This window comes from Sycon ciliatum, chromosome 7, assembly GCF_964019385.1.
Source record: "Sycon ciliatum chromosome 7, ocSycCili1.1, whole genome shotgun sequence".
Classification (NCBI taxonomy): domain Eukaryota; kingdom Metazoa; phylum Porifera; class Calcarea; order Leucosolenida; family Sycettidae; genus Sycon; species Sycon ciliatum.
The window spans coordinates 28,315,295-28,342,376 of NC_088649.1; the positions used below are offsets into that span (position 1 = coordinate 28,315,295).

Sequence of the window (27,082 nt, forward strand, 5' to 3'; positions counted from 1 at the left end):
AGTCGGACCCAGACGCGAGTTACCAATTCACCCCATCTGCTAAGAAACAGTTCATGTCTATGCTTGTGTCATAACCCGGCATAACGGTGACAACTGGGACGTTCATGAATTATTCTTTGCATATTTTATTCCATTTGTTCGTTAGAAAAATAACATGTCGTCGTATGCATCTACGCCGGAACATACCATCAGCCAGTCCGGACATGTAAACTATGTATTGAAAGTTTTCGTTCCCTTCTTCTCAAAACACTACAGGATAAGAAGGGAATAAACTAAGGGCATGTTTGATTGGTGAATCCGGATTCAGATTAGAGCCACTGGAGCAGTCAGAACACCAGTTACCAATCAAACAGAACAACGAATATTTTTACCTGAAATATTGTAGAACTCATGATAGCTCACCATGCCGCGAACTTCAAAATTTCCACAGAGTTCAAAGATGTTTACATTGCTCAACATGCGAAGGCAAAAAAACTTGAAAGGCAACTACAACCGGAGAAGAAGCTTCGAAGACAGCCAAAAAATCAATCATGGACGTGGGGACCGCCGTGTAATGTGCAAGATCACACTTAGACCTCCATGTACATCACCACGCCCTTTCGTAATCACTGACATGCCAAAATCTATTCAAATGAAAACAAAAAACGAAACTCATTGCGTAGTCCTGTCAGGCTCTCATTGGGCTTTGCAACAAGCTCTGGCTGCTCCAGCCTCTGGGGTCGGAGTGGTCAGAACATGTTCTGAACACTCCAAACCTAGAGCAGACCAGTGCAGACCAATCAAACGCCCCTGTTCAAAACGCCCCTGTTCAAAACGCCCCTGTTCTGGATCCGACCAATCAAACGCGCCCCAAGAGACTACAACTATAAAGACACAAAGTTAATTTGTTCATCACATTATTATGTCGGCATCGTACGTTTTATTCATAGCTTGGTTAAAACTTCTTTCTCCGGGACTGCTTTAAGTGCAGTTGCGCTCGGTGAAAATAGACCCACAGTGCAAAGCTGGCTGCCCTGGATCAGTTCCGATTACATCATTGTATTGTACATGCGTACGCGGCCGCATTTGTCCCACTTCCACGGCGTCAATGGCCGCGCAAGTTGAAGGCACGAAATCTGCACGCTGGGCCGGGTCTCACCGAGAGCAACTGTACTGGGTAGAACCACTGAGTGATTTGCAACAGTGGCGTACTGCTGGTCACTGGGGTCTGCCCAGCCACATGCAGCTTTAGGTATAGCCAGCATGCTGCTCATCGAGATGTTTGAGTAGCGGCAACCTTATTATTCGTATGCATAGAACATTTTTTTTCACTTTAACCTCTCGCCCCGGTTTTCGACATCGTTCTCCTTGTGTGTGTGTGTGTGTGTGTGTGTGTGTGTGTGTGTGTGTGTGTGTGTGTGTGTGTGTGTGTGTGTGTGTGTGTGTGTGTGTGTGTGTGTGTGTGTGTGTGTGTGCCCGGCAAATACTCAGGGTAGGGCTGAAACGATCACTGCAAAGCGGTTATCAATTACCTTCTTTTTTTAGTTCATTGCTCTGACACTGCTATCAGACAAGGTTTCATTGAGTACGACTATAGAGTCCAGGGCACCCGTTATTCGAGTATATTTCATTACTAATGTACCTATTATCTGCCCACTACTGTATGTACCCTTGTCCTGCAGCCAAGTGGCTCCATTACAACGACTCGGTATATGCCGCAGCCACGCCATCACTGAAACCCAACGTGACTGAGCAGTTTGCAGAGGAGGCATGTCAGGAGTACGGACTTCACCTCATAACCTATGACTGGCTGCAAGCACATGGCCATGTATTAAGAGAGCGCTGGCTAGATAGATTGGCTCTTCGGCACGCACCTTACCACGTCAAACCAATCCGAGTGAATGGCAACTCCCATTACATAACTGTAACGTTTAGAAATCGCAGTAATCCATTTCAAAATTCCACAATCAATCGCCACGCCAAAATCCTCTGTGTCAGTAAGTGATAATTATATTTTTAGAGTGGTTTTATCAATGGCTGCCCCTGTGGAAGCAATATTTTATTCCCGTAGCTATGCAGAAGACGTTACTTCAGTAACGTCTGGCGCTAGCCAGGGTCCACACAGCTTTAATTTGGTGTTTGTTTGTTTGTTTGTTTGTGTCACGCCTGGCGCTATCCCGTATCTGTCCCGTACTGTACCGTACCAGCAAAGACAGCTGGTCACAATATTTTTGTTTGTTTGTGCCATTGACATGCCTGGCGCTATCCCGTACCTGTCCCGTACCATCAAGAGTACGGTACCATCAAGAGAATGAGTATATATATATGCGAAGTGTATGGGGGAATGCATTCAGTGCAGTAACATTTTGTCTGGATTTGTGTGCGAGGCCGAGATCCCACTAACAGGCTGGCTGGGCCGTTTGTCGACCAGCCCGGGAATCGCATGTAGGCCGATAGCATCATAATTATAACGTTTATACTGTCATGTAGATGTATAGCAGGGAGTCCTATTATGTGAACGACTCCCTGCTGTACGGAGAGATTTTCTGGAAAGAAATACGAAGTAGGGAGACGAGTAAATGCAATCAGAATGGATGTTAGTTAACGTCAGTATAATAATGATAAGAAGAAGAACGCCCGTGATCGGCAGAGTCAGCGCCGGTCCCAGGAAACGTCCGGACACACATCCCGTCGACTCCAGAACGCCCGTGATCGGCAGAGTCAGCGCCGGTTCCATAGCTATGCAGAAGACGTTACTTATTATTCTTTTATTCCACGATGGCGTGACGCCAATAAGGATGATTAATAAGTGCGATAGAACTGGTACTAGCCAGAAACAGCTATATGGAAATTAACCGGGAGGCAAGAAGCAATGGATCTTGAAAAACAAGCGGGGGCAATAACGTTAGCAGGGGTGATCGAGATAGTTAAGTACGCGTTCGGGATATCAGAAACCAGGGGGATGCGCGGAGCAGGAGCAGGTACTGCTCAAAAGAAGACTGGATGTATTGTTTCGGAAAGAATTTCTACGAGGTTGGGTTGTGATGTTGATAGGGAGTGAGTTGTAGAGGGTGAGGGCACTGTTGACGGGGGAATCTCGGTGCCTGTTCGTGTGTGCGTGTCCGATGGAGTAGGTCCTTGTCTGTCGAAGGGTGTATGGTTGGTGTTGACGTTGTGGTGCGAGATGTGGTTGTTGCAGGTGTGGTGGGGAGGTTTGGTGGTGGATGTCCCATGCTAGTAGGGCTTGTTTAACAAGGAGTCGTGAGCTAAGGGTGGGGAGCTTTGCGTGATGGAGGAGGGAGTTGTGGTCAACTGGTGCAAAGAGGGGAATACTTCAGTATCTCATCGAAACGTTTTTGCAATACACTGATGAAGCTAATCAAAGGAAAAAGCATTTCCATCAGTTCTACCAACATGCACGATGAGCTAGGCAACAAAGCATAGCGCAGGGCCCTGAGCTTCCAAGCTCTCTCGTTTATCTGTGTCTGCAACCAACATAACGAAATAGCATATCATGTTGGTTGCGGACACAGAGGAATAAAACATTGCTTCATGTGCGCCTTTAATTTGCCTTATAAATGAAAGACCTCATCCCAACAAATGTTTCAAGAAGATTCCCAACCAAAATCACTTTTGCAGAGCAATTTCTTGGGTACTACCGGCCGGTGAGAAGGCATGCAATCTGTCGTTATGAAAATGCCTTGAGTGTGAACAGGTTTCGTCCAAACATATCTGTGCCATCATGACTTATACCAACATGCATTGTGGCAATGCAGATTGGGACAACAGTACTTGTGCCAGTATATCATATGCCAACATCTGCTATGCCAATGTCTGCTGTGCCGAAATATAACTATAATGTAGCACTCACAGCACCACCTACCTCCTCGACCCAGTCACTCAGTGTGGGATTTCTGAATGTGTGTAGTGTTCGGCGGAAGGTAGCAGAAGTTCAAACGTTCATCTCAACACGAGGCATTCACGTTTTCGTGATAGCCGAGACATGGTTGACCCCGGATGTGTCCGATCAGGAGTTGTCCATCCCGCACTTCGAGCTATACAGAAGAGAAAGACCTGATCAGCGAGGTGGCGGAGTTGCTGTGTATTGTCATGAGTCACTTGCTTTTCGACAACGGGCCGATTTACAGTGCGAGCTAAAGATGCTGTGGCTGGAGATTCTAGCCCCTGGTCGACATGGAACGCTCCTCGGCTGCTGTTATCGGCCGCCAAATAGTTCTGCTGCCTACTGGACCACACTGGATCAGAACGTTGAGCAAGCTGTTCAGGGATGTCAGCAGTCCACTGTGGTACTTGGCGACTTCAATGTTGATTTTAGCAATCCAACTTCTCCATCTGCATCCCCTTTGTACAACATACTTTCCCACTACAATCTCCGCAATTATGTTACATCTCCAACTCGAGTCATGGCAACATCATCCACGGTGCTTGATTTGTTCCTCTCATCCTCCCCATTGGATGGTACCTGTGAAGCAATACACTTAGATATAAGTGATCACTTTGCTGTGCTGGCCCGGTTGAGCATTCACACACACCACCACGTGTCATCGTCAGTAAAAACCACCAGACGTCTCCATCGAGTAAACTGGGCCGTACAGCCATGAGCACTGCTGGTCTTTGCTGACAGTTCTCTGATAAGACAGACGACTGGTGTGTACGACTGACTTTTCAGCAGGGCTGCAACAGGTAGGGGTTTGGTTGGGCAACGAGTTCGGGTATGTTTATCCGGGTAGCACGGATACCCTATCAGGCACTTGCACTACATAAGAAAGTGTACAGTAAGCAGATGGCCATGCTTTTTACATGCATTGTTGTGGCAAACAAATTCACGGTTCGCGCTGGAAGCCGAGTTTTCCGTATCCGTAGGAACGCCACCACCCTTCAAGGAAACCCTTCTACAATACAATAATAGTTATTCTTAGTTATAATTATCCACTGAATAAAGACCCCCATTGATTTGTGACCACAGATTGGTCATAAAAACGAATCAGAAAAATAAAAACTGTTAATAAAAACTTCTCAGCACTATACAAGTTGTAAGTTGACATCAGATTTCTTTTTTGGATCCACTAAGGTGTGACTTTGCTATTGCCTCTGTGTGTGGGTTCATAGCAACCCACGCATGTCTTACGCAGTGGAATCCTGGTGGGATTTTGGAAGCCAACACTCCTTTTGCTTGGTGGATTCTTTCGTGGGCAGTGTTTTTTTGTAACGTAAAATTTTGCAGTATTCTTTTCTTTCCTGTTCATTTTCAGTCGTTGTCACTGTCAGGTTGTTGTAACAGTACAGCAGTTGTCCGTTCTACTCCATTGTTTCATCTGTTTTGCCATTGCTGCTAGCTGATTCTCTTTATTTGCCACTGCCCCTCATAGTGCCCATGCTTGGGTGGAGGGCGGCGTGACCCATTTAGGGTAGCTGTATCATAGTAGTAGTAGTAGTAGTGTGTGTGTGTGTGTGTGTGTGTGTGTGTGTGTGTGTGCGCGTGCGTGCGTGCGCGTGTGTGTGTATGTATGTGCACGGGTGTGTGGTCACAAAGAACGTGACTAGTTCGTCCAGAATTCAATTAACATGCATGATGACGTAGGTAAAGAGGAAGCACAGCGAGCGTTCCTGGTACGTACGTCGTCACTTTGACGGGGTGTGTCAAGCCAGCGCCAGGCATTCAGCCGTAACACATGACAAAGCCTCAGCTCGCCTCTCTCAGCAAAATGATCACGATAAACAAGCATTGTGAACGGTTCTCAGCTTTTAAGAGGGTTCGAGTTGATCTAAAATAGTTTCCTGGTAACTTCGTGTGTGTGTGTGTGTGTGTGTGTGTGTGTGTGCAAGCGTGCGCGTGTTTGATAATCTGAGTAGAGAAGGTGAAGAACACTAACAAGATAGCGGGAAAACAGCAGAGATCTGTTAGATGTATTTGAATTTTATTATATTTAAGGATTTCCCAAAGGCTTTGGGCTTGTTGAGGGGATCTCCTGCAAGAAGAATGAAATGAAAACTTTGGCTGCGTTCGTTTTTAGCTACCTGGTAGAGTAGAGTAGAGTCACACTACCGATAGAGGTAGATGGTGGAGGCAAGTGTACGAACGCTGTTCTACCAGATCTAGTAGTTTACACAATGTGTACGTGAAATGTTTCTTTTTGTATGGAGTTGTGTACAAATCCTTGATCTTGCTGGAAATCCTGTAGCTCTACCAACTTCTACCGGATTCTACCAACTTTTTCCCGGTAGAGCCGGTAGAGGAAAGTAGAATCTACCCTTTTGAGTAGAATTCTTTTTCAAAAAACGAACACCTCTACTGTAAGAAGTAGTTTCTAACCAAACGTAGATCAAAAACGAAAGCCCCCTTTATGTAGAGGGAGCAGTTAATCGAGGATAGGCTAAGGAAATAGATCGGAGCATACAAAATCTGGTAATTAAAGAGTTGGGATACCGTCAGTGTAATGTGACCACTATTTATAGCTAGATGGAGTGTGTTATGCCTGACGTGTGTGTAGCCTGCAGTTTCACATACAACTCCGTGTATTTCATTGAGAATTCTCACAACTTGAATGCTACTATGCTCACATGATCAGAAGTATTCTCTGGAATAATAGCCCCCCCCCCCCTCCCACACCCTGTAATGACCGTTTTTTTTTTAAATTCAGAATTTTGAAACTTTCCTGTGGCTCCATAACGTTGCAGCTTCAGCGCTATTTGGGTGATGAAGGTGTGAGTACCGTGAAATAGCGTTACCGTTATTTGATAAGGGTGTCTATTCCCAATCCCAAAAAAAATTGACAGCATTCCTGTCACTCGAGTTGCACCTTTGAACCTTGGTGTGAAAGCTGTAGCATGCACTGGCCCTGCATGCATGGTGACCAGGTGACTCGTGTACGAGTACGCATGAACACGTGACCGCTTGCTTGCTTTTTCTCTGTGTCAGCTGCTCGGTCATTTTGTGTGGTAAAATTTCACTATTTCCACTGCTCATTGAGTAAGGGGTCATTCGTAGATATCAAGGGTTATTCTTTTGATTACAAATTATTTCTGTTATGAGCTGGGACGGGTTGACCAATTTCCTTTCAGGATACATTGAAACATTTCCAGAGAAGTAGGAGCATTGACACACGCGTGACAGGGTGCTGTATATGCACGTTCTGAGAGGAGGGGTATAGGGTGGGTTTGAGTTGTAAATATCGATACTTACGGCCGGCCCCTAATGGGCCATTCACACTACGCCCAGAACATGGCGTACGTGACGTTTTCGTCCGGATAGCCATGACAACATGGAACGTGGCGGGAAAATCGTACCTCTGGTACGAAATCGTAGACGACGTATCCAGACTCCTGTACCGAGTTTTGTTCTGTCGTTCCCAGCAGTTTGTGTCCAAAAGAAGCTGAACACGCAGCGTGTGAGTGCCTGTGTGAATGCACCTGCATGAAAACGACGTATGCCAGTACGTCATGCTCCAAAACGTCACGCGTATTGTAACGTAGTATGAATAGCCTATAACATACCATCATTTCCTCTGTCTCACGTCTTGTTTGTGCGCATGCGATGGCTGATGCAGCATGCAACTGTTTGAATCAAGGTCATTGTGACGACAAGGGTAAATGCATCTGCCCGAAAGAATTTACCGGTAACAAGTGCCAATCGGGTAAGTATGAATGAATATTTTTTACAGCTCTTATGGGATTCCCAAAGCATACCTCCATGTTGACGTGGCATCCAGTGACTGTGTGGGCCGTTTCCGTTTCAACAAACCAACGAAATTGTTTAATAAAACAATAAAACAATTGAAAAGACAAGCTGAGCCACCATTTGTGTAATTTAATTGATAGCTTGCATAGACCTCGGTCCTACCCGTAGGACCTACCGGTAGGACCATCATACAGAGGCATGCTGCACAGTCTTTGTTATGACACTGACCTAAAACCTGACCCTTAACTTTTGCTATGGGGCTAATGAATGAGTCCACAGATTTTAGACGTGATCGCAGAAGGTATACTATGAAATTCCATGGAAATACCCGATGGAAACCATGGAAACGTACTATGGAATTTTTCATTCCACTGCCTTGGCAGGCTAATGTCGTAATGAAAACATTAGGTCTTCGCCACGATTCACTTTGGACAGTGTCTCTAGAGCTTCGACAGGAGCATAGGCGGCCATTTTGACAATTCATAAAATGGCACATATGCAATGCTCTGGACAAAGTCTTGAATTTTGCGCCATTAATGTGCCTTATAAAGACCCAACATCAACAATTGTATCCAGAAAATTCCCCGACAAAAAGCACTTTTGCGCCGCGATTTTTCGGAGCTGTGTCGACTGACCCTGAGTATGCAGCCTGTGTTTCAACTATGTGTGAAGAAAGCAGAACCCCATTTTGCTCAAGTGCTAGGTATACATGCAGCATCAGGTTCAAGTGCCTCAAATCATGCACTCAGGAGTACCGTGACTCTGCCAAGGAAAAGTGAAGAGAGCCGCCGTTCCACAACGACATTATGGAATTGTTATGTCAAGTGATTCCTAATTGATTCCGGCGCGTTTGTTTGGTCAGGTTATTCTTACCCATTCCCATTCCAAAATGGTTGTCATTTACATTCTGGAAATGCCCAACCAAACGCAATCTAATATTGCAGCAGCCAAGACTACAGACTTTAGATTGCCTTGAAGCAGAAGAAAAGACCAAAGCGGTCACTTTCTCGAGTCCAGGTGGTGATGGTCAATGTTTTCTCCAGACTGTTCCCATTTACATCTTTCCCTCAAACCTATGAAGGGAAGACCAATGAGTTTAAACGGTCTACGTTGCTGTACACCAGTGCTATACGTGCAGTATTTGCACCGAAGGGATGGCTGGCCTCCGCGCTACGTCAAGTTCTGCCAGAATGTCGACTAGCTGGCGATGGTGTCCTTTCCACTGGCTTCAGCTCCGCGTGTGAGCGGCTCAAACGCAGACTCCAAGACTCCGACTGTCGTTATAGCTGCTCTGTCTTGCATTGAGTGCTGGTGCGAAGTTCAGGCTATTCTGCACCCAGTCCATGGCTGTTGGATGAAGTGGGCACATGATGAAGTGGGCACATGATCCAAACTGACGAAAACTCAGACTGCGCACTGGAAATGTGTCGAACTGTGGAAATGTGTAGACTTTCTACAGAGAAAGTCGCCCGCGTTTAACGAAGTCGTGCAAATATGACGGTCTGATGAGTTCGACTCCCTACTGGACTTCTGACTGTTTATAGGACAATGGCTGCCTACTAAGTAAAACATCTATTTGTCTCTCAGTCTTTTTGTCTGTGCATTATTATGTCTGGCTGATTTGCTCTCCTGTTTTCTTTCCCCTCGGTGTGTGATATGCGATGCAGTTGTGTGCACGAATCCCTGGGTGAAAAAGAACAAAGAATGTGAATGTAAACCCAGACTAGATGGACCTAAGTGCACAGAAGGTAAGGGCTAAAAAAACAGCTGTAATATAATATAAGGGGAAAAGAAAGATGCTGTCATTTTAGGCCGCGGGTCAACGAGTGTATGACCCATGTGTATATTTACAATTTCTAGAATCATACTCATCATTGTAAGGAAAATATTTCTCTCCTATCTCGGTGGAGCAAACTCAAACCTCCAACCTATTTTGTGCTATTTACGTGCAATAATAGATACCATATAATTGATTATATGGGTATGAGTTGGTGATACTAACTTCTGTAGGGTCTGATATTGTATGGTGGTCTGTTCCTATCTGTGTGTTTTGGGAAATACGTGAATGCACCCAATCTCTACTGCAGTATGCCATTGCTTGAATCATGGGAAGTGCGCTGAAGACGGTACCTGCGTCTGCCAGAAAGGTTTCCATGGAGACCTGTGTCAGCAAAGTAAGTAACTTCTGAATGAAGTGTATAATTATGTATGTTTCTTTGAAACACATGCAGCTGCGAAATGTGAAAATTATGCTCAGGGGATGTGCATTTTACTCACGGATATACTTGAAATGGACTATGGTATCAATAGGGGGGGGGGCAGGGGGGGGGGGGGGTTGGTTGGGCAACGAGTTCGGGTATTTTTATCCGGGTAGCACGGATACCCTATCAGGCACTTGCACTACATAAGAAAGTGTACAGTTAGCAGGTAGCCATGCTTTTAACATGCATTGTTGTGGCAAACAAATTCACGGTTCCCGCGAGACGCGGCTGGAAGCCCAGTTTTCCGTATCCGTTGGAACGCCACCACCCTTCAAGGGAACCCTTCTTCAACACAATAATAGTTATTCTTAGTTATAATTATCCACTGAATAAAGATCCCCATTGATTTGTGACCACAGATTGGTCATAAAAACGAATCAGAAAAATAAAGACTGTTAATAAAAACTTCTCAGCACTATACAAGTACAACCATTCAGCGCAATAAAAACGGCTCAGCAAACTGAATAGGTCTGGGGATGAATCCAGCAGAAATCACACATTGCCACAAAATGAAACGCTGAGCAGAAAAAAGTGCAAGTTAAAAAAAAACCTTTTTAGGATTCAGAGGGCAATGTCTTCTTCATCTCAGCTTTTCCCCCGCTCTTTTTTAGCTGCAAGGAGAGCTTTTTCTTCCTACGCTGCGGGGTTACATTGAAAGTAACATTGTAAGTTGACATCAGATTTCTTTTTTGGATCCACTAAGGTGTGACTTTGCTATTGCCTCTGTGTGTGGGTGCATAGCAACCCACGCATGTCTTACGCAGGTATGACTTTTTCTTTGCAACCAATTGTCACCCCATCCCCATTAGCCAACCCAGTCAATTTCACCTTTGCTGTGAGTAAAACCGCTTGAAATGTGCCTGGATCCATACAAAAACTGGATCCAAGTGGATCCAGTTTTTGAATTTTTGAAATTGTTGCTATGCTGTGACGTAGCACTTTCAAGCCCTATGGTGGGAATTGAAACTTCAATCTTTCGTCGTCATAAGTGCACACTGGTCAAGCGTTGTGGCATTTGTGAGGCACTGCTCTGCCGCTAACATCGTCAGCGTGGAAGAACTGCCAGTGGAATCCTGGTGGGATTTCGGATGCCAACGCTCCTTTTGCTTGGTGGATTCTTTCGTGGGCAGTGTTTTTTTGTAACGTAAAATTTTGCGGTATTCTTTTCTTTCCTGTTCATTTTCAGTCGTTGTCACTGTCAGGTTGTTGTTACAGTACAGCAGTTGTCCGTTCTACTCCATTGTTTCATCTGTTTTGCCATTGCTGCTAGCTGATTCTCTTTATTTGCCACTGCCCCTCATAGTGCCCATGCTTGGGTGGAGGGCGGCGTGACCCGTTTAGGGTAGCTGTATCATAGTAGTGTGTGTGTGTGTGTGTGTGTGTGTGTGTGTGTGTGTGTGTGTGTGTGTGTGTGTGCGTGCGTGCGTGCGCGTGTGTGTGTATGTATGTGCACGGGTGTGTGGTCACAAAGAACGTGACTAGTTCGTCCAGAATTCAATTAACATGCATGATGGCATAGGTAAAGAGGAAGCACAGCGAGCGTTCCTGGTACGTACGTCGTCACTTTGACGGGGTGTGTCAAGCCAGCGCCAGGCATTCAGCCGTGACACATGACAAAGCCTCAGCTCGCCTCTCTCAGCAAATTGATCACGATAAACAAGCATTGTGAACGGTTCTCAGCTTTTAAGAGGGTTCGAGTCGATCTAAAATAGTTTCCTGGTAACTTCGTGTGTGTGTGTGTGTGTGTGTGTGTGTGTGTGTGTGTGTATGTGTGTGTGTGTGCAAGTGTGCGCGTGTTTGATAATCTGAGTACACTCTTTTTAGAGAAGGTGAAGAACACTAACAAGATAGCGAGAAAACAGCAGAGATCTGCCAGATGTATTTGAATTTTTTATTTAAAAGGATTTCCCAAAGGCTTTGGGCTTGTTGAAATGAAAACTTTGGCTGCGTTGGTTTTTAGCTACCTGGTAGAGTAAAGTAGAGTCACACAACTTCAATGCTACTGTGCTCACATGATCAGAAGTCTTCTCTGGAATAATAGCCCCCCCCCCCCTCCCACACCCTGTAATGACCGTTTTAAAAAAAATGCAGAATTTTGAAACTTTCCTGTGGCTCTTAAAGGGTTAAAGGGAAGTATACCCTGAATCCTGAATCGATTTTTCACCAGTTGTAGTCTTCGGGGTGCTCTGGGTCGAATGGTCTTGGTCCGAGAAAGCTGAGACGCTCCCTTCCTCCTTTATTCCCAATCGAATTCGCGCACTTCCAACAAAACTGGGTGAGTGCGCCCTACTAGATGGGGATTCTAAAAGCGCGGATGACCGCAATTAGCCCATATGTTGTAGTCTTTTGGGCGCTGAGTAGACTGGTTTTGGTCCGAAAAGGCTGCGGTGCAGCGCTCGGCCCTTATTAGACAGATACCCGTAGGGCCTGGTCAGACTGGTTGCCTGACGAAAAAAAATGCACGTTCTGAGAGGAGGGGTATAGGGTGGGTTTGAGTTGTAAATATCGATACTTACGGCCGGCCCCTAATGGGCCATTCACACTACGCCCAGAACGTGGCTCAAACGCAGACTCCAAGACTCCGACTGTCGTTATAGCTGCTCTGTCTTGCGTTGAGTGCTGGTGCGCAGTTCAAGCTATTCTACACCCAGTCCATGACTGATGGATGATGTGGGCACATGATCCCAACTGACGAAAACTCAGACTGCGCACTGGAAATGTGTCGAACTGTGGAAATGTGTAGACTTTCTACAGAGAAAGTCGCCCGCGTTTAACGAAGTCGTGCAAATATGACGGTATGATGAGTTCCACTCCCTACTGGACTTCTGACTGTTTATAGGACAATGGCTGCCTACTAAGTAAAACACTAAGTAAAACATCTATTTGTCTCTCAGTCTTTTTGTCTGTCCATTATTATGTCTGGCTGATTTGCTCTCCTGTTTTCTTTCCCCTCGGTTTGTGATATGCGATGCAGTTGTGTGCACGAATCCCTGGGTCAAAAAGAACAAAGAATGTGAATGTAAACCCAGACTAGATGGACCTAAGTGCATAGAAGGTAAGGGCTAAAAAAACCAGCTGTAATAGTCTTGAATTATAAGGGGAAAAGAAAGCTGCTGTCATTTTAGGCCGCGTGTCAACGAGTGTATGGCCCATGGGTATGTTTACAATTTCTAGAATCATACTCATCATTGCAAGGAAAATATTTCTCTCTTATTTCGGTAGAGCAAACTCAAACCTTCAACCTATTTTGTGCTATTTACGTGCAATAAAAGATACATTATACTTCTTTAGGGTCTTATATTGTATGGTGGTCTGTTCCGATCTGTGTGTTTTGGGAAATACGTGAATGCACCCAATCTCTACTGCAGTATGCCATTGCTTGAATCATGGGAAGTGCGCTGAAGACGGTACCTGCGTCTGCCAGAAAGGTTTCCATGGAGACCTGTGTCAGCAGAGTAAGTAACTTCTGAATGAAGTGTATAATTATGTATGTTTCTTTGAAACACATGCAGCTGCGAAATGTAAAAATTATGCTTCCAGCCCCTGTGTTCGTAAGTTGTCACAATGTACAGCTTGTACCCAACATCTTGATCAGGTCTGACCTCTACTCCTGACCTGGCCTTGGTGGCACTATGATAAGTTTGAATCCGGTGAACACTGCATTTTTGCTCTTGCCTTCGGGGCCTGACGCACTTTACAAAACCACTCTGTGACGAGCCAAATTGCAATGATAGAGTGTAGTACGGCACGCTATTATTCATGGGTCTGTGTTCTTCATGCAAGGGCTTGCAGCGGCAGTGGCAACCCAGCCGATTTGCTTGCCCCAGGCGCTGCTACGTCTGACTCTGAAATTTCCCGCGTTTTCGTCAGTTGCCATGGAAAAAATTCACGATTCAGACGCTGACGCACTATTTCTGACATAGTGCGATCGGGGCCTGATCCCTTGCCACATCTGCCAAAACGTCTAAGGACAGAGAATAAGGGATCGAGGCAAGGTGTTCAAAATTGCGTCAGGTAGGCCATGGCAAAATGTATGGAGAAGCAGATCCCGGACCCAGATTCAAACTGTGGATAGTCTCAATCCGGCCTAAAATTTGACTTTCCAGCGGGACTATCGTGTATGAATGGACTGCATTGGAGTATGCATTTATGTATTTGCCGTGGAGTATTCCAGTACTAGTACCCTGGACATGCCTCCCTATTGGCTTCAAATAATGGTGGAATAAGGCCTACATTTGCTGCGATTCGAGTTTCATGTTTGTGCGATCATCCATATTGGCAAAACCATTCTACATCGGCTAATGGGTCCACTTTTCTTCATTTTGGTGACGCAAAGTTATTTTTAAAAGTACAGCCCTTGGATAGTCCATATATTATGGAACATTTCCTGAAACACTGCAGGAGACTGATGGTTGGGTAATCGTGGTCAGTTTGAATAGCAGTTTTCTATCATATAATTATACTTTTTCGTTTCGTGAAAATTATCGATAATGCCGGATGGCCCCTTAAAGTGTTCTCTCAAATTTTGTATCTGAGCTCGAGTGTATGTCTTATCGGAGCATGTGCCTGGTGAGTTGCACAGTACCTGATTGTGTTCTGAATATGCACTGTGTTGTGTTCAGCTCTCAAGACCATCTGCCCAGGCACAGATAAGGCAATGTACTCCTGGATGGCTCTCGCTGGCTTGCCGGTTCATCCGCACGCTAACGAGCCCAGCCTCACGGAAAAGGCCAATCTGAGGCAAGCCCGCCGTTTATGCCAGCGTCGAGGATACGACGTGATCGATTTTGACGCCTTCACCAACAGGACCAAGGGCGTGCGCGGCTGCATGGAAGCATTGCTCCGAAAGATGATGGCGAGCACTTACGGCAGCACTATCACTGTATGGACGTCGCACGTGTTCAGAGGGGATCATGTCCTTTACAAGCAGGACAAGAACAACCATAGGCAAGAGGTATTTGACCGGGCTGGAACAACCCTTAATGACGTCATTTGCGAAGGTAGGCTGTTGCCTTTTTAGCCACATGGGGGAATGCTCAGGGCAGCAGGGCAAGCAGTGAAAGCACAGGGTAGGGACATTAACAGGGTAGGAGGCATGACCGCAGAGAAATAAACAACAGCATGTGTGCCTCACAACCCGGGCTCCCCGTTCTAATGGGCGACTTACTGTTGTAGGTCGTACCGGCGACATAAACTGGGTAACCAGTGAAGGAACTATCCCCATTCCATTTTATGTACAGAGTGAAAGGCCATCGCATGGACTATCCTGTCCCATTAGAAAAACTCGGACAAGAATTCTGAATTCCGCGGCAAATAAAATCCGCGGAGAAAAGAGGGTAATTCTGCGGCACTTTCTGCAGTAACATCAAAAATCTGCGGCATTTTCTGCATGTTTTTCATCCTCCTTGTAAAGAATATGCAGAAAGGAGTACTTTTTGCACTATCCTTTGCTTTTTTTACTTTCCTATTTCCACCAACTGATTAGGAGTGAAGAATCTTGGAGAGACCTTCACTCGCCTTGACTGGCAAGAGCAATGTGTTCAAACAGATCCCAAAGTAGCTTTTCTGCAGCTTTCTCATCAGTAATTTACCTGCAAAATTCAGATTCCGGGGGACCGCCGGCAAAGTTGGACATTGCCCAGCTCTTGCGATCTGCCCCATACAAATTTGGCCAACAGTGGTCTGTGAACCATTCACGCCGGTGATCGCCGGTGCCGGGAGCCAGACTTTGTCAACATTTCAAACCAAGACTCATCCTAAATTTTCCTAAATTGAAGCTAAAGATGAGGTCCATTCGCCATTCTTGTAGTCGTTTCAAGGTGGCGAATTAATTCAGCATATCAACCCATCCTTCTCGGATGATCTACATGACTGTTGTGCAACTTTCGAGACAAATACAATTGAAAGAAGTAAAGAAATACAAAGGATCCATAGACAAGCTCATGTGACTTCATCAACGTTTGCACGCATAACTTCGACACCACTGCTTACTAGACTGCAATAAAACGTGTAGAAGTAGTTTCATGATCTCCGGTAAAAGGTAGCACCGAGTGGCCATCACCGAACGACAACTACGGCAACTACGGCAACTACGGAAGAAACAAAAAATTCAGGCTTCAATTGGCAAATCTGTCGTAGCATTTGGGCGCATTCTGTACTACTTTGTAGTAGATTTGGTACTCGCACCGTATGCGCAACGGATCGAGAGCTGGCTCACCGCCGATTTCTTGCGATCTCTTGCGGCACCGATTTTGCGTATGTGAACCAACCCTTAAGCAGCACAGCAAAGGAGGAATAATAATAATAATAATAATAATAATAATAATAATAATAGACAGGCTGTTTATGGCCTGGCAGGACCTCAGCCACCTGTGGAGGGCGACTTTGCTCCCAGTGGATCAACGCCTACTGTGGATGGACCGGCTGTTGGAGTGCCTGAAACAGAGCAAAGTCACTGCACAAGGCCTTGCCTTGTTCGCCTTGTAGTAATTCCAACCCTGATAAGCTTGGAGGCATTCTAACCAATCTCAGTGAATCTGGTATTCTGGGCCCTGGTGGTTTGAGTATGGATCTGGAGTGGTCAATCAGGCACCTCTGCATCAATCGCAAAATAACCACACCTGGTGACGTTGCCAGACCTCTGAGCGGTGTTTTAGTTGGAGTACAGAGCTTGCAGTTGACAGGTCGGCCAAGACTCACTGTCCCCAGAAAGGTCCCTAGCCGTGCACTTTCCAGCAATGTTGCCTTGGTCAACGGTGGCATGAGACTGTTCCTGTTGGGTTTACCCCTGCCTCTGTCTTTGGAATTCGCCAATCAGCTCACCTATGCAGCGGCGGTGCTGGTCTTGGTGGTGTCTGGTGTTGCACCTTGCCGTTTGAGTGGTGGTGATCATGGGAGGGAGACTGCGCCAGGCTGGTTGTTGCGGATACAACGCAAAATTGAGAATGTGAGGAAAGACGTGTCGCGCCTCACAAGTTTCATCCAAGCTGGAAACCCAAGATTGTTCACCAGATATCCTGTCAAGAGCAGTGATGAGGCCGCGGCTCTACTCGAAAGCAAGAAAATGGAGCTGCTGGCGCTTTCCGCCAGAATCAGACGGTATAAGGATAACATCAAGAGAAAACAACAGAATCAGGTATTCAGAGAGAACGAGCGCCAGTTCTACCTCTCTCTGGGGACACAGGAGGCTGACTGCAGTGACCAGACTCGGCCTGGTATGGGGGCGTTGCATGATTTTTGGTCAGGCATCTGGTCCGCGCCATTTGCGGTGAGCAGACATGGATGGATTGAACGGGAGGCTCTTGCCTATCAAGATGTCCAGCCACAAGAGGATGCAGTCATAACGCCGGAGTTGTTCCAACTGGCAGTTGGAAGGATGCCTCACTGGCGTGCTGCTGGGCCTGACAACATCAGACCATTCTGGTTGAAGAAGTTTAGTGCACTGCATCCTGCCTTGCTTCGCATATTCCAGCAGCTGTTGGATTCGGAAGTCGTGCCACCGCCCTGGTTCTCCCTTGGTGCAACCGTACTCCTACCGAAGAAAGGTGATCTGTCGAAACCCCAGAACTGGAGACCTATAACCTGCCTGCCTTCTATGTATAAACTTTTCACATCTGTAGTATCGGAGCTTATGTGGTCTCACATCACCGCTAACAGTCTGCTGGCCCCGGAACAGGTCGGATGTGCACGTGGCCGAGGAGGATGCACAGATCAGTTGTTGATCAACAACAGGATTATTGAAGATGCCAAATGCCACCAGCGCTCCCTCAGTATGGCATGGCTAGACTTCCGAAAGGCCTTCGATAGCCTTTCCCAAGAGTGGATCTGGGAAATTGCTACCATCTACAAGTTCGATCCTAGGATCATCCGCACACTCCAAACGCTGTCGGAGCAATGGAGCACACAACTGTGCCTTAGCAGCGGTGTCAGCGAGCCAATATCCATCCGACGGGGTATCTTCCAGGGTGATTCTCTGTCTCCCCTGCTGTTCTGCATCGGTCTCAACCCAATCTCAAACGAATTAGCAAGAAGCGGCATAGGATATCGTTGTGGACCCACGCGTGATTCCCTGTTGTCGCATCTATGGTACATGGATGACGTCAAGCTATTTGCCGCTAGCAGTACTGGACTGGACTCCTTGATCAACATTGTGGAGTGCGTTGGTGGGGCGGTTGGCATGCAACTATCTCCCACTAAGTGCTCGAAGATTGTCTGCCCGGCCGCTAAGCCAACCCAGGATGCAGAGCCTTCGTCAACCTTGCTAACAGAGTCGATCATTCATCCTCTGCAAGATGGCGCGGCGTACCTCTACCTTGGCCTGCGGGAATTCCTGGGAATCGAGGCTGGTGAAGTTAAACAATCTGCCATCGCTGAGTTCCGTCGCCGTCTTCGCTTGATCATGGATGCTTCACTATGTGCACCAAACCTCATCAGAGCAATCAACACCTACGTTCTGCCAGTGGTGTCCTATGGCCTTGGCACAGTCGTTCCTTGGACCGCGGATGAGCTCCGCTCGCTGGACAGGACAGTGAGGAAGGCTCTGACTGCTAGCAGGGCCCACCACCCACGTGCCTCAATCGGACGCCTATATCTACCGCGGAGTGAGGGAGGTCGTGGCCTAGTATGCATCGTAGATCTCCATGACCGTACTTGCATCCGGCTCGCTCAGTACCTGAAGGATCGGGAAGATGTCCCTGCCCTGGCCGCTGTTCTCCAGCACCATGGATCACGTCCCTCTAGAAAATCAATATCAAAGCTGGCAAATACTGTCCTGCAGCGCCTTCGCCTGACGACCCTGGACACCGCTAACAAAGAGACTGTTAAACAGGCCCTCAATGACAACCGCCGCCGTGAACTTCGAGCGATGCCTCTTCATGGTCGCTATTGGGCGCGTGTTGATGGTATCCTGGACATGCAGCTCTCGTTTTCCTGTTTCAGATCCCAGACAATGCGTCCTGAAACGGAAGGCTTTCTCATTGCTTGCCAGGATCAGGTGATTGCCACGAGAAACAATATGCGCCATATCCACAAGAGGCATGATGTCGTGGACCTCTGTCGTGTATGTGGTGCACCCGGAGAAAATATGGACCACATCATCGCCTGCTGTCCAGCCCTGGCACGGACTGCATACATTGCCCGGCATAACTTTGTGGTCCAGGCCCTGCATCGTGCGCTGTGTAAGCAGCATGGGTTACCCAGCAGTAAGCAGCTGGTGCAGGTCACAAGTTCTGCCAGTTGCAAGCTGATGTGGGAGATTTCCATTCCCACAGATCGAGTAATAAAAGCGAACAGACCAGACCTGGTGCTGGTTCTGGATGATCGGGCACTGCTCTTGGACGTCAGTGTCCCATTGGACCACAGGGTCAATGAGAAGGTGCAGGAGAAGATCAGCAAATACCTGCCCTTGGCAGCAGAGCTGAGGAGGATCTGGAACAAAAAGATAACTATTGTTCCAGTTATCATTGGTGCTCTGGGTGGTGTGTCAGGAACGAGTCGCAGCCACATCTTAAGCCTTGGGCTCCACGCGTCCGTGATCCAGCGGCTGCAGCAATGTGCTATTCTGGGCACCCTGAGAATTGTGCGGTCGGTGACTGGTCATGGATGGGAGAGTGGCATGGTCGGAACGGTCGGTTGACCTTATGTTAGCCTGCCCGTAATGTCTCGTTGTGTCTCAGTCTGTGTGTTTTATGATTGTGGTGCATCATGTGCTGTGTGACGAGCCGAGAGGCGTGAATTTCTGCCATATGCCCCCAGTCATGTATTGTCTTTCTCTGCATATGCCGTTTTATCTCGTCTGAGTTTGTCTTGCTTGGAGTGTCCCATGTGCAGCATGCTTGGTGTTTACTACTTGAGTAGTTCTGTTATACATGACTGTGATTTTATGTGAGTATCGAAGTTGGTATAGTTGAATTTTTCTCTCATGAAGTTTATCAAAATTTTGTTCAGGATTTTCTTTTATCTTCATTGATTGGTGCTTCACCCTTGGGTCATATGGATCCCGGTGCTGTGCTTCATGCCTCCTTTCAAGCTTTCTTTTTCTGCTTTGGGAGTGAATAAAGTCGTCATAATAATAATAATAATAATAATAATAATAATAAAAGTTCAAAGTATCAGTCGGGTGAAGTTCTCCCAATCCTTTCCAAATAATAAAAATAATAATAATAAAGGGTTTGCTCCCCACACTGGAGCTCGCGCTAGCAAACCCTTTCTTACAAATCATCGCCGAAGTCGCAACCACTACTTCGTAATAATAATAATAATAATAATAATAATAATAATAATAATAATAATAATAATAATAATAATAATAATAATAATAATGGATGACGACTACACCATAGCTCAGTGGTTAGAGCATCGCTGGCTACAAGCGAGGGTCCCTGGTTCGAGTCCTGGTGGTGACAGTCGATTTTTTCTTCAGACTTTTCCCGTTTGTCTCTTTCCCTCAAAACTTTGGTTTTTAGGTTTTATTTATTTATTTATTTTTGTTTTTGTTTTTTCACTTTCTTTTTGCTGTCCCACCCATGGAAATATTTCCCGGTGGGTCTGGCTTATCGCCTTCGAAAGAAGTGAATAAAGGAGAAATAATAATAATAATCAAAAAGCTTCCGTGGAGATAAAAATGTAATCAACGCAATAAATAGTGTAAGCTGCGCACTCAGTATAAACACCATAAGCAAAACTTGTTTTCATGTAAATAAAGAAGCTTGTTCCTAAACGTTTTCGTCGCCATCTCATCAGAGGATTACTGGCAAATCAACAATAGCTCTTAACTCAATATATATACGCACAATGCAAGTAATAATTTAGACCCTAACTAGCGCGATAAAATGAGAGCTGAAAGAAACATTACACCATTCAACGATATCAGGTGACAACAGATGCGATAAATTCACCACTAGAAAGTTACCATGCAACCACAAAGGAGAACTACTGATCTAAATTCACAAACAATTTCAACGTAAACAAATTCTTTTTCTGCCTACACAAAATCGGCTTAGTGGTAAAAATGTAGATAGACTCCAATACACGCAAATACCTTTGACTACGTGAACGAGACCAAACAGAAAAGCACTCATCAGCATAACTAGAACGACAATCACTATTCTGAACAAGATGGTTGGCAACAGAAGATTCATACACCCTAACACCGCTACTAGAACCAGTACATACTTTGGAATTACGTGACAATGAAACCGACCTGACATTCCTTGCCGCTACTGCCAACTGCTACTGCCAATAATAATACAAATAATAATAAATGTCTCTTTCCCTCAAAACCAGTTCAAATAATAATAATAATAATAATAATAATAATAATAATAAGAAATGGTTTGCTCCCCACACCGGAGCTCGCGCTATTCCGCCGACTTTACTTGACACTTGACAATCTTCCTCAGCCTACTCAAGCTCAACTGATGAGGGGTGAATTCCCCGAAACACTGTGTATTGAGCAGGGAGTGGTGCTTTCTTGCAGGTTTGCCGAGTCGAAGGTTCGATGGACTTCTCGTGTGCTCTTGATGGCAGTCGTGAGTCAGTCAAGTGTCAAGTAAAGTCGGCGGAATAGCGCGAGCTCCGGTGTGGGGAGCAAACCATTTCTTACAAATCATCGCCGAAGTCGCAACCACTACTTCGTAATAATAATAATAATAATAATAATAATAATAGAACAGTTCGCGTACAAGGCAGCAAATGCTAACCCTTCCGCTTCTGTCTATTTTGAGACAAAGGAGGAATAATAGATATGTATTATAGAAATGTAAACGATTAAATTGTTGATTCGAACACCTTATTCCAAGAACTACACTGATGCTCCTGAGGATATAGGGGCAAGGCTATGGTTGGAGGTACTGATAGATAAACAAGGCACACCATAATAATAAAATGTTACACATCTTTTGGTGGGTATGAATGATATCTAGAGTACATAACCCCCCAGAGTGTGCAGCTTGGGGCCTTTTCTACTATGGGTGTCTGTCACGGCGGAGATCTGAGGCGGGAAATGGCGTAGTGCGTACAACTGAGAAAACGGATTGCAAAAAAAATGTCTGCCATGCACACGCACGCCACCGGCCACGCGATGGTACAAGCCATGGAGTAGTGCTCCCTGGTCCAGGTACGTACCGAGCACCTTACTTAAAAACTTACGTAGACAACGTGTCAAATATCGGTGCCGTTTGGTCTTGCATTGTGACCACAATAATAGAAAAGCTGACAGGATTGCTTTTCTAATTAATACGGTATGCACTGTTTCGGGGGCCTGACCTATCCATTATGTCGAAATTCATGGAACGTGCCAGCAATTTCCAGGAAGCCCATTCTTCAGGCTTGCTTCCTGCTGTGCTTTTTTAATGTTTCTCCAAATGCCTCTATACCTGTCTGTTGTCCTGCAGCTAAATGGATTCATGCTTTCTCCTCAGCATACGTCGCAGCAACACCGGCATCGAGACGTGCCGTTACCCAGCCTTTTGCGCGTGAAGCTTGTCAGCAGTATGGACTAAACTTTATAACCGTGGACTGGCTGCAAGCACATGGCCATGTATTCAGAGAGCGCTGGCTACAACGATTGCCTATAGAGCATAACTCTCATCACGGCACCAAGCCCTTCCACGTCGAACCAATCTCGGCGGATGGCGAACACCATTACAGAACCGTAACGTTTAGCAGCGGAAGTCATACGATTCACAACGCCCCAAGCAATGAGCAAGCCCGGATCCTCTGTGTCAGTAAGTGAGGCGATAATAAATGACTGGCTATGCGCAAGCAGTATAGCCATTCCCTGTCCCTTATCCCTGTGTCTTGCTTCAACATGTCCTTTTCAAACATGTCCTTGTAGCAAAAGTCCTTGCCCTCTCCCCTGCCCCCCATATCATACCATGCATTGTGCATGCTTAAATTTTGATTGTTGTTGTTGGTGGGAATACCTAACCAAGAAACCTCCTTTGACTGATCGTTTTTGGGAGCATGTATAAGGATTCAACGAGAGAGAATGCTTTTCCGTCAGGGAACATAACACAAATGTCTTGAACAGCACTTTTTTGGATAAGCAATCATTTAGATAATTGGCATTCTACTTTCATAAACTGCAGAAGAGTAACGCAATTGAGCTGCTCGTATTCTTTTTCTGCACAGAATTCTGTGAGAACAATGGTATTGCAGCAAACTTGAGTTGTGTGTGTAACCGCACCACATCCTACGGCGAACGATGTGAAAAGGGTAAGACAGCAGGCCTTAAAATTCGTGTGTGTGTGTATGTGTGTGTGTGTGCAAGCGTGCGCGTGTTTGATAATCTGAGTACACCCATTTTAGAGAAGGTGAAGAACACTAACAAGATAGCGGGAAAACAGCAGAGATCTGCCAGATGTATTTGAATTAATATTATATTTGGATTTCCCAAAGGCTTTGGGCTTGTCGAGGGGATCTCCTGCAAGAAGAATGAAATGGAAACTTTATGTAGAGGGAGCAGTTAATCGAGGATAGGCTAAGGAAATAGATCGGAGCATACAAAATCTGGTAATTAAAGAGTTGGGATACCGTCAGTGTAATGTGACCACTATTTATAGCTAGATGGAGTGTGTAATGCCTGACGTGTGTGTAGCCTGCAGTTTCACATACAACTCCGTGTATTTCATTGAGAATTCTCACAACTTGAATGCTACTACGCTCACACGATCAGAAGTCTTCTCTGGAATAATAGCCTCCCCCCCCCCCTCCACCCTGTAATGACCGTTTTAAAAGGAAGTATACGCTGCATCCTGAATCACATTTTCACCAGTTGTAGTCTTCGGGGTGCTCTGGGTCGAATGGTCTTGGTCCGAGGAAGCTGAGACGCTCCCTTCCTCCTTTATTCCCAATCGAATTCGCGCACTTCCAACAAAACTGGGTGAGTGCGCCCTACTAGATGGGGATTCTAAAAGCGCGGATGACCGCAATTAGCCCATATGTTGTAGTCTTTTGGGCGCTGAGTAGACTGGTTTTGGTCCGAAAAGGCTGCGGTGCAGCGTTCGGCCCTTATTAGACAGATACCCGTAGGGCCTGGTCAGACTGGTTGCCTGACGAAAAAAAATGCACATTCTGAGAGGAGGGGTATAGGGTGGGTTTGAGTTGTAAATATCGATACTTACGGCCGGCCCCTAATGGGCCATTCACACTACGCCCAGAACGTGGCGTACATGACGTTTTCGTCCGGATAGTCATGACAACATGGAACGTGGCGGGAAAAGCGTACCTCTGGTACGAAATCGTAGACGACGTATCCAGACTCCTGTACCGAGTTTTGTTCTGTCGTTCCCAGCAGTTTGTGTCCAAAAGAAGCTGAACACGCAGCTGTTTGAGCAGCGTGTGAGTGCCTGTGTGAATGCACCTGCATGAAAACGACGTATGCCAGAACGTCGTGCTCCAAAACGTCACGCGTATTGTAACGTAGTATGAGTAGCCTATAACATACCATCATTTCCTCTGTCTCATGTCTTGTTTGTGCGTATGCGATGGCTGATGCAGCATGCAACTGTTTGAATCAAGGTCATTGTGACGACAAGGGTAAATGCATCTGCCCGAAAGAATTTACCGGGAACAAGTGCCAATTGGGTAAGTATGAATGCTTACAGCTCTTCCCGAAGCATACCTCCATGTTGACGTGGCATCCAGTGACTGCGTGAGCCGTTTCCGTTTCAAAAACCAACGAATAATTGTTTAATAAAACAATTGAAAAGATAAGCTGAGCCAACATTTGTGTAACATAATTGATAGCTTGCATAGACCTCGGTCCTACCCGTAGGACCTACCGGTAGGACCATCATACAGAGACATGCTGCACAGTCTCTGTTATGACGCTGACCTAAAACCTGACCCTAAACTGTTGCTATGGGATTAATGAAGGAGTCCACAGATTTTAGACGTGATCGCAGAAGGTATACTATGAAATTCTATGGAAATAGCCCATGGTAACCATGGAAACGTACTATGGAATTTTGCATTCCACTGCCTTGGCAGGCTAATGTCGTAATGAAAACATTAGGTCTTCGCCACGATTCACTTTGGACAGTGTCTCTAGAGCTCCAACAGGAGCATAGGTGGCCATTTTGACAATTGATAAAATGGCACATATGCAATGCTCTGGACATAGTCTTGAATTTTGCACCATTACTGTGCCTTATAAAGACCTAACATCAACAATTGTTTCCAGAAAATTCCCCGACAAAAAGCTATTTTGCGCCGCGATTTTTTGGAGCTGTGTCGAGTGACCCTGAGTATGCAGCCTTTGTCTGTGTTTCAACTATGTGTGAAGAAAGCAGAACCCCATTTTGCTCAAGTTCTTGCTAGGAATACATGCAGCATCAGGTTCAAGTGCCTCAAATCATGCACTCGGGAGTACCTTGACTCTGCCAAGGAAAAGTGAAGAGAGCCGCCGTTCCACAACGACATTATGGAATTGTTATGTCAAGTGATTCCTAGTTGATTCTGGCGCGTTTGTTTAGTCAGGTGATTCTTACCCATTCCCATTCCAGAATGGTTGTCATTTACATTCTGGAAATGCCCAACCAAACGCAATCTAATATTGCAGCAGCCAAGACTACAGACTTTAGATTGCCTTGAAGCAGAAGAAAAGACCAAAGCGGTCACTGGCTCGAGTCCTGGTGGTGATGGTCAATGTTTTCTCCAGACTGTTCCCATTTACATCTTTCCCTCAAACCAATGAAGTAAAGACCAATGAGTTTAAACCGTCTCCATTGCTGTACACCAGTGCTATACGTGCAGCTTTGTATTTGCACCGAAGGGATGGCTGGCCTCCACGCTACGTCAAGTTCTGCCAGAATGTCGACTAGCTGGCGATGGTGTCCTTTCCACTGGCTTCAGCTCCGCGTGTGAGCGGCTCAAACGCAGACTCCAAGACTCCGACTGTCGTTATAGCTGCTCTGTCTTGCATTGAGTGCTGGTGCGAAGTTCAGGCTATTCTGCACCCAGTCCATGGCTGATGGATGAAGTGGGCACATGATCCAAGTTGACGGAAACTCAGACTGCGCACTGGAAATGTGTCGAACTGCGGAAATGTGTAGACTTTCTACAGAGAAAGTCGCCCGCGTTTAACGAAGTCGTTTGAGTTGTAAATATCGATACTTACGGCCGGCCCCTAATGGGCCATTCACACTACGCCCAGAACGTGGCGTACGTGACGTTTTCGTCCGGATAGTCATGACAACATGGAACGTGGCGGGAAAAGCGTACCTCTGGTACGAAATCGTAGACGACGTATCCAGACTCCTGTACCGAGTTTTGTTCTGTCGTTCCCAGCAGTTTGTGTCCAAAAGAAGCTGAACACGCAGCTGTTTGAGCAGCGTGTGAGTGCCTGTGTGAATGCACCTGCATGAAAACGACGTATGCCAGAACGTCGTGCTCCAAAACGTCACGCGTATTGTAACGTAGTATGAGTAGCCTATAACATACCATCATTTCCTCTGTCTCACGTCTTGTTTGTGCGTATGCGATGGCTGATGCAGCATGCAACTGTTTGAATCAAGGTCATTGTGACGACAAGGGTAAATGCATCTGCCCGAAAGAATTTACCGGGAACAAGTGCCAATTGGGTAAGTATGAATGCTTACAGCTCTTCCCGAAGCATACCTCCATGTTGACGTGGCATCCAGTGACTGCGTGAGCCGTTTCCGTTTCAAAAACCAACGAATAATTGTTTAATAAAACAATTGAAAAGATAAGCTGAGCCAACATTTGTGTAACATAATTGATAGCTTGCATAGACCTCGGTCCTACCCGTAGGACCTACCGGTAGGACCATCATACAGAGACATGCTGCACAGTCTCTGTTATGACGCTGACCTAAAACCTGACCCTAAACTGTTGCTATGGGATTAATGAAGGAGTCCACAGATTTTAGACGTGATCGCAGAAGGTATACTATGAAATTCTATGGAAATAGCCCATGGTAACCATGGAAACGTACTATGGAATTTTGCATTCCACTGCCTTGGCAGGCTAATGTCGTAATGAAAACATTAGGTCTTCGCCACGATTCACTTTGGACAGTGTCTCTAGAGCTCCAACAGGAGCATAGGTGGCCATTTTGACAATTGATAAAATGGCACATATGCAATGCTCTGGACATAGTCTTGAATTTTGCACCATTACT

General features: G+C 46.0%; 1 protein-coding gene across 1 annotated transcript in view; it reads left to right on the forward strand.

Annotated features, from left to right (window-relative positions):
* The window catches only part of LOC135821788 (uncharacterized), a 149,674-nt gene that overhangs the window by 82,572 nt on the left and 40,020 nt on the right, over window positions 1-27,082 (forward strand). The window contains exons 31-40 of the mRNA XM_065334785.1: window positions 7,548-7,634; window positions 9,346-9,426; window positions 9,766-9,852; window positions 12,914-12,994; window positions 13,308-13,394; window positions 14,562-14,939; window positions 22,332-22,664; window positions 23,071-23,154; window positions 24,439-24,525; window positions 26,436-26,522. Coding sequence (XP_065190857.1) covers window positions 7,548-7,634; window positions 9,346-9,426; window positions 9,766-9,852; window positions 12,914-12,994; window positions 13,308-13,394; window positions 14,562-14,939; window positions 22,332-22,664; window positions 23,071-23,154; window positions 24,439-24,525; window positions 26,436-26,522 — 1,392 coding nt within the window. The remainder of the gene's footprint in view (window positions 1-7,547; window positions 7,635-9,345; window positions 9,427-9,765; window positions 9,853-12,913; window positions 12,995-13,307; window positions 13,395-14,561; window positions 14,940-22,331; window positions 22,665-23,070; window positions 23,155-24,438; window positions 24,526-26,435; window positions 26,523-27,082) is intronic.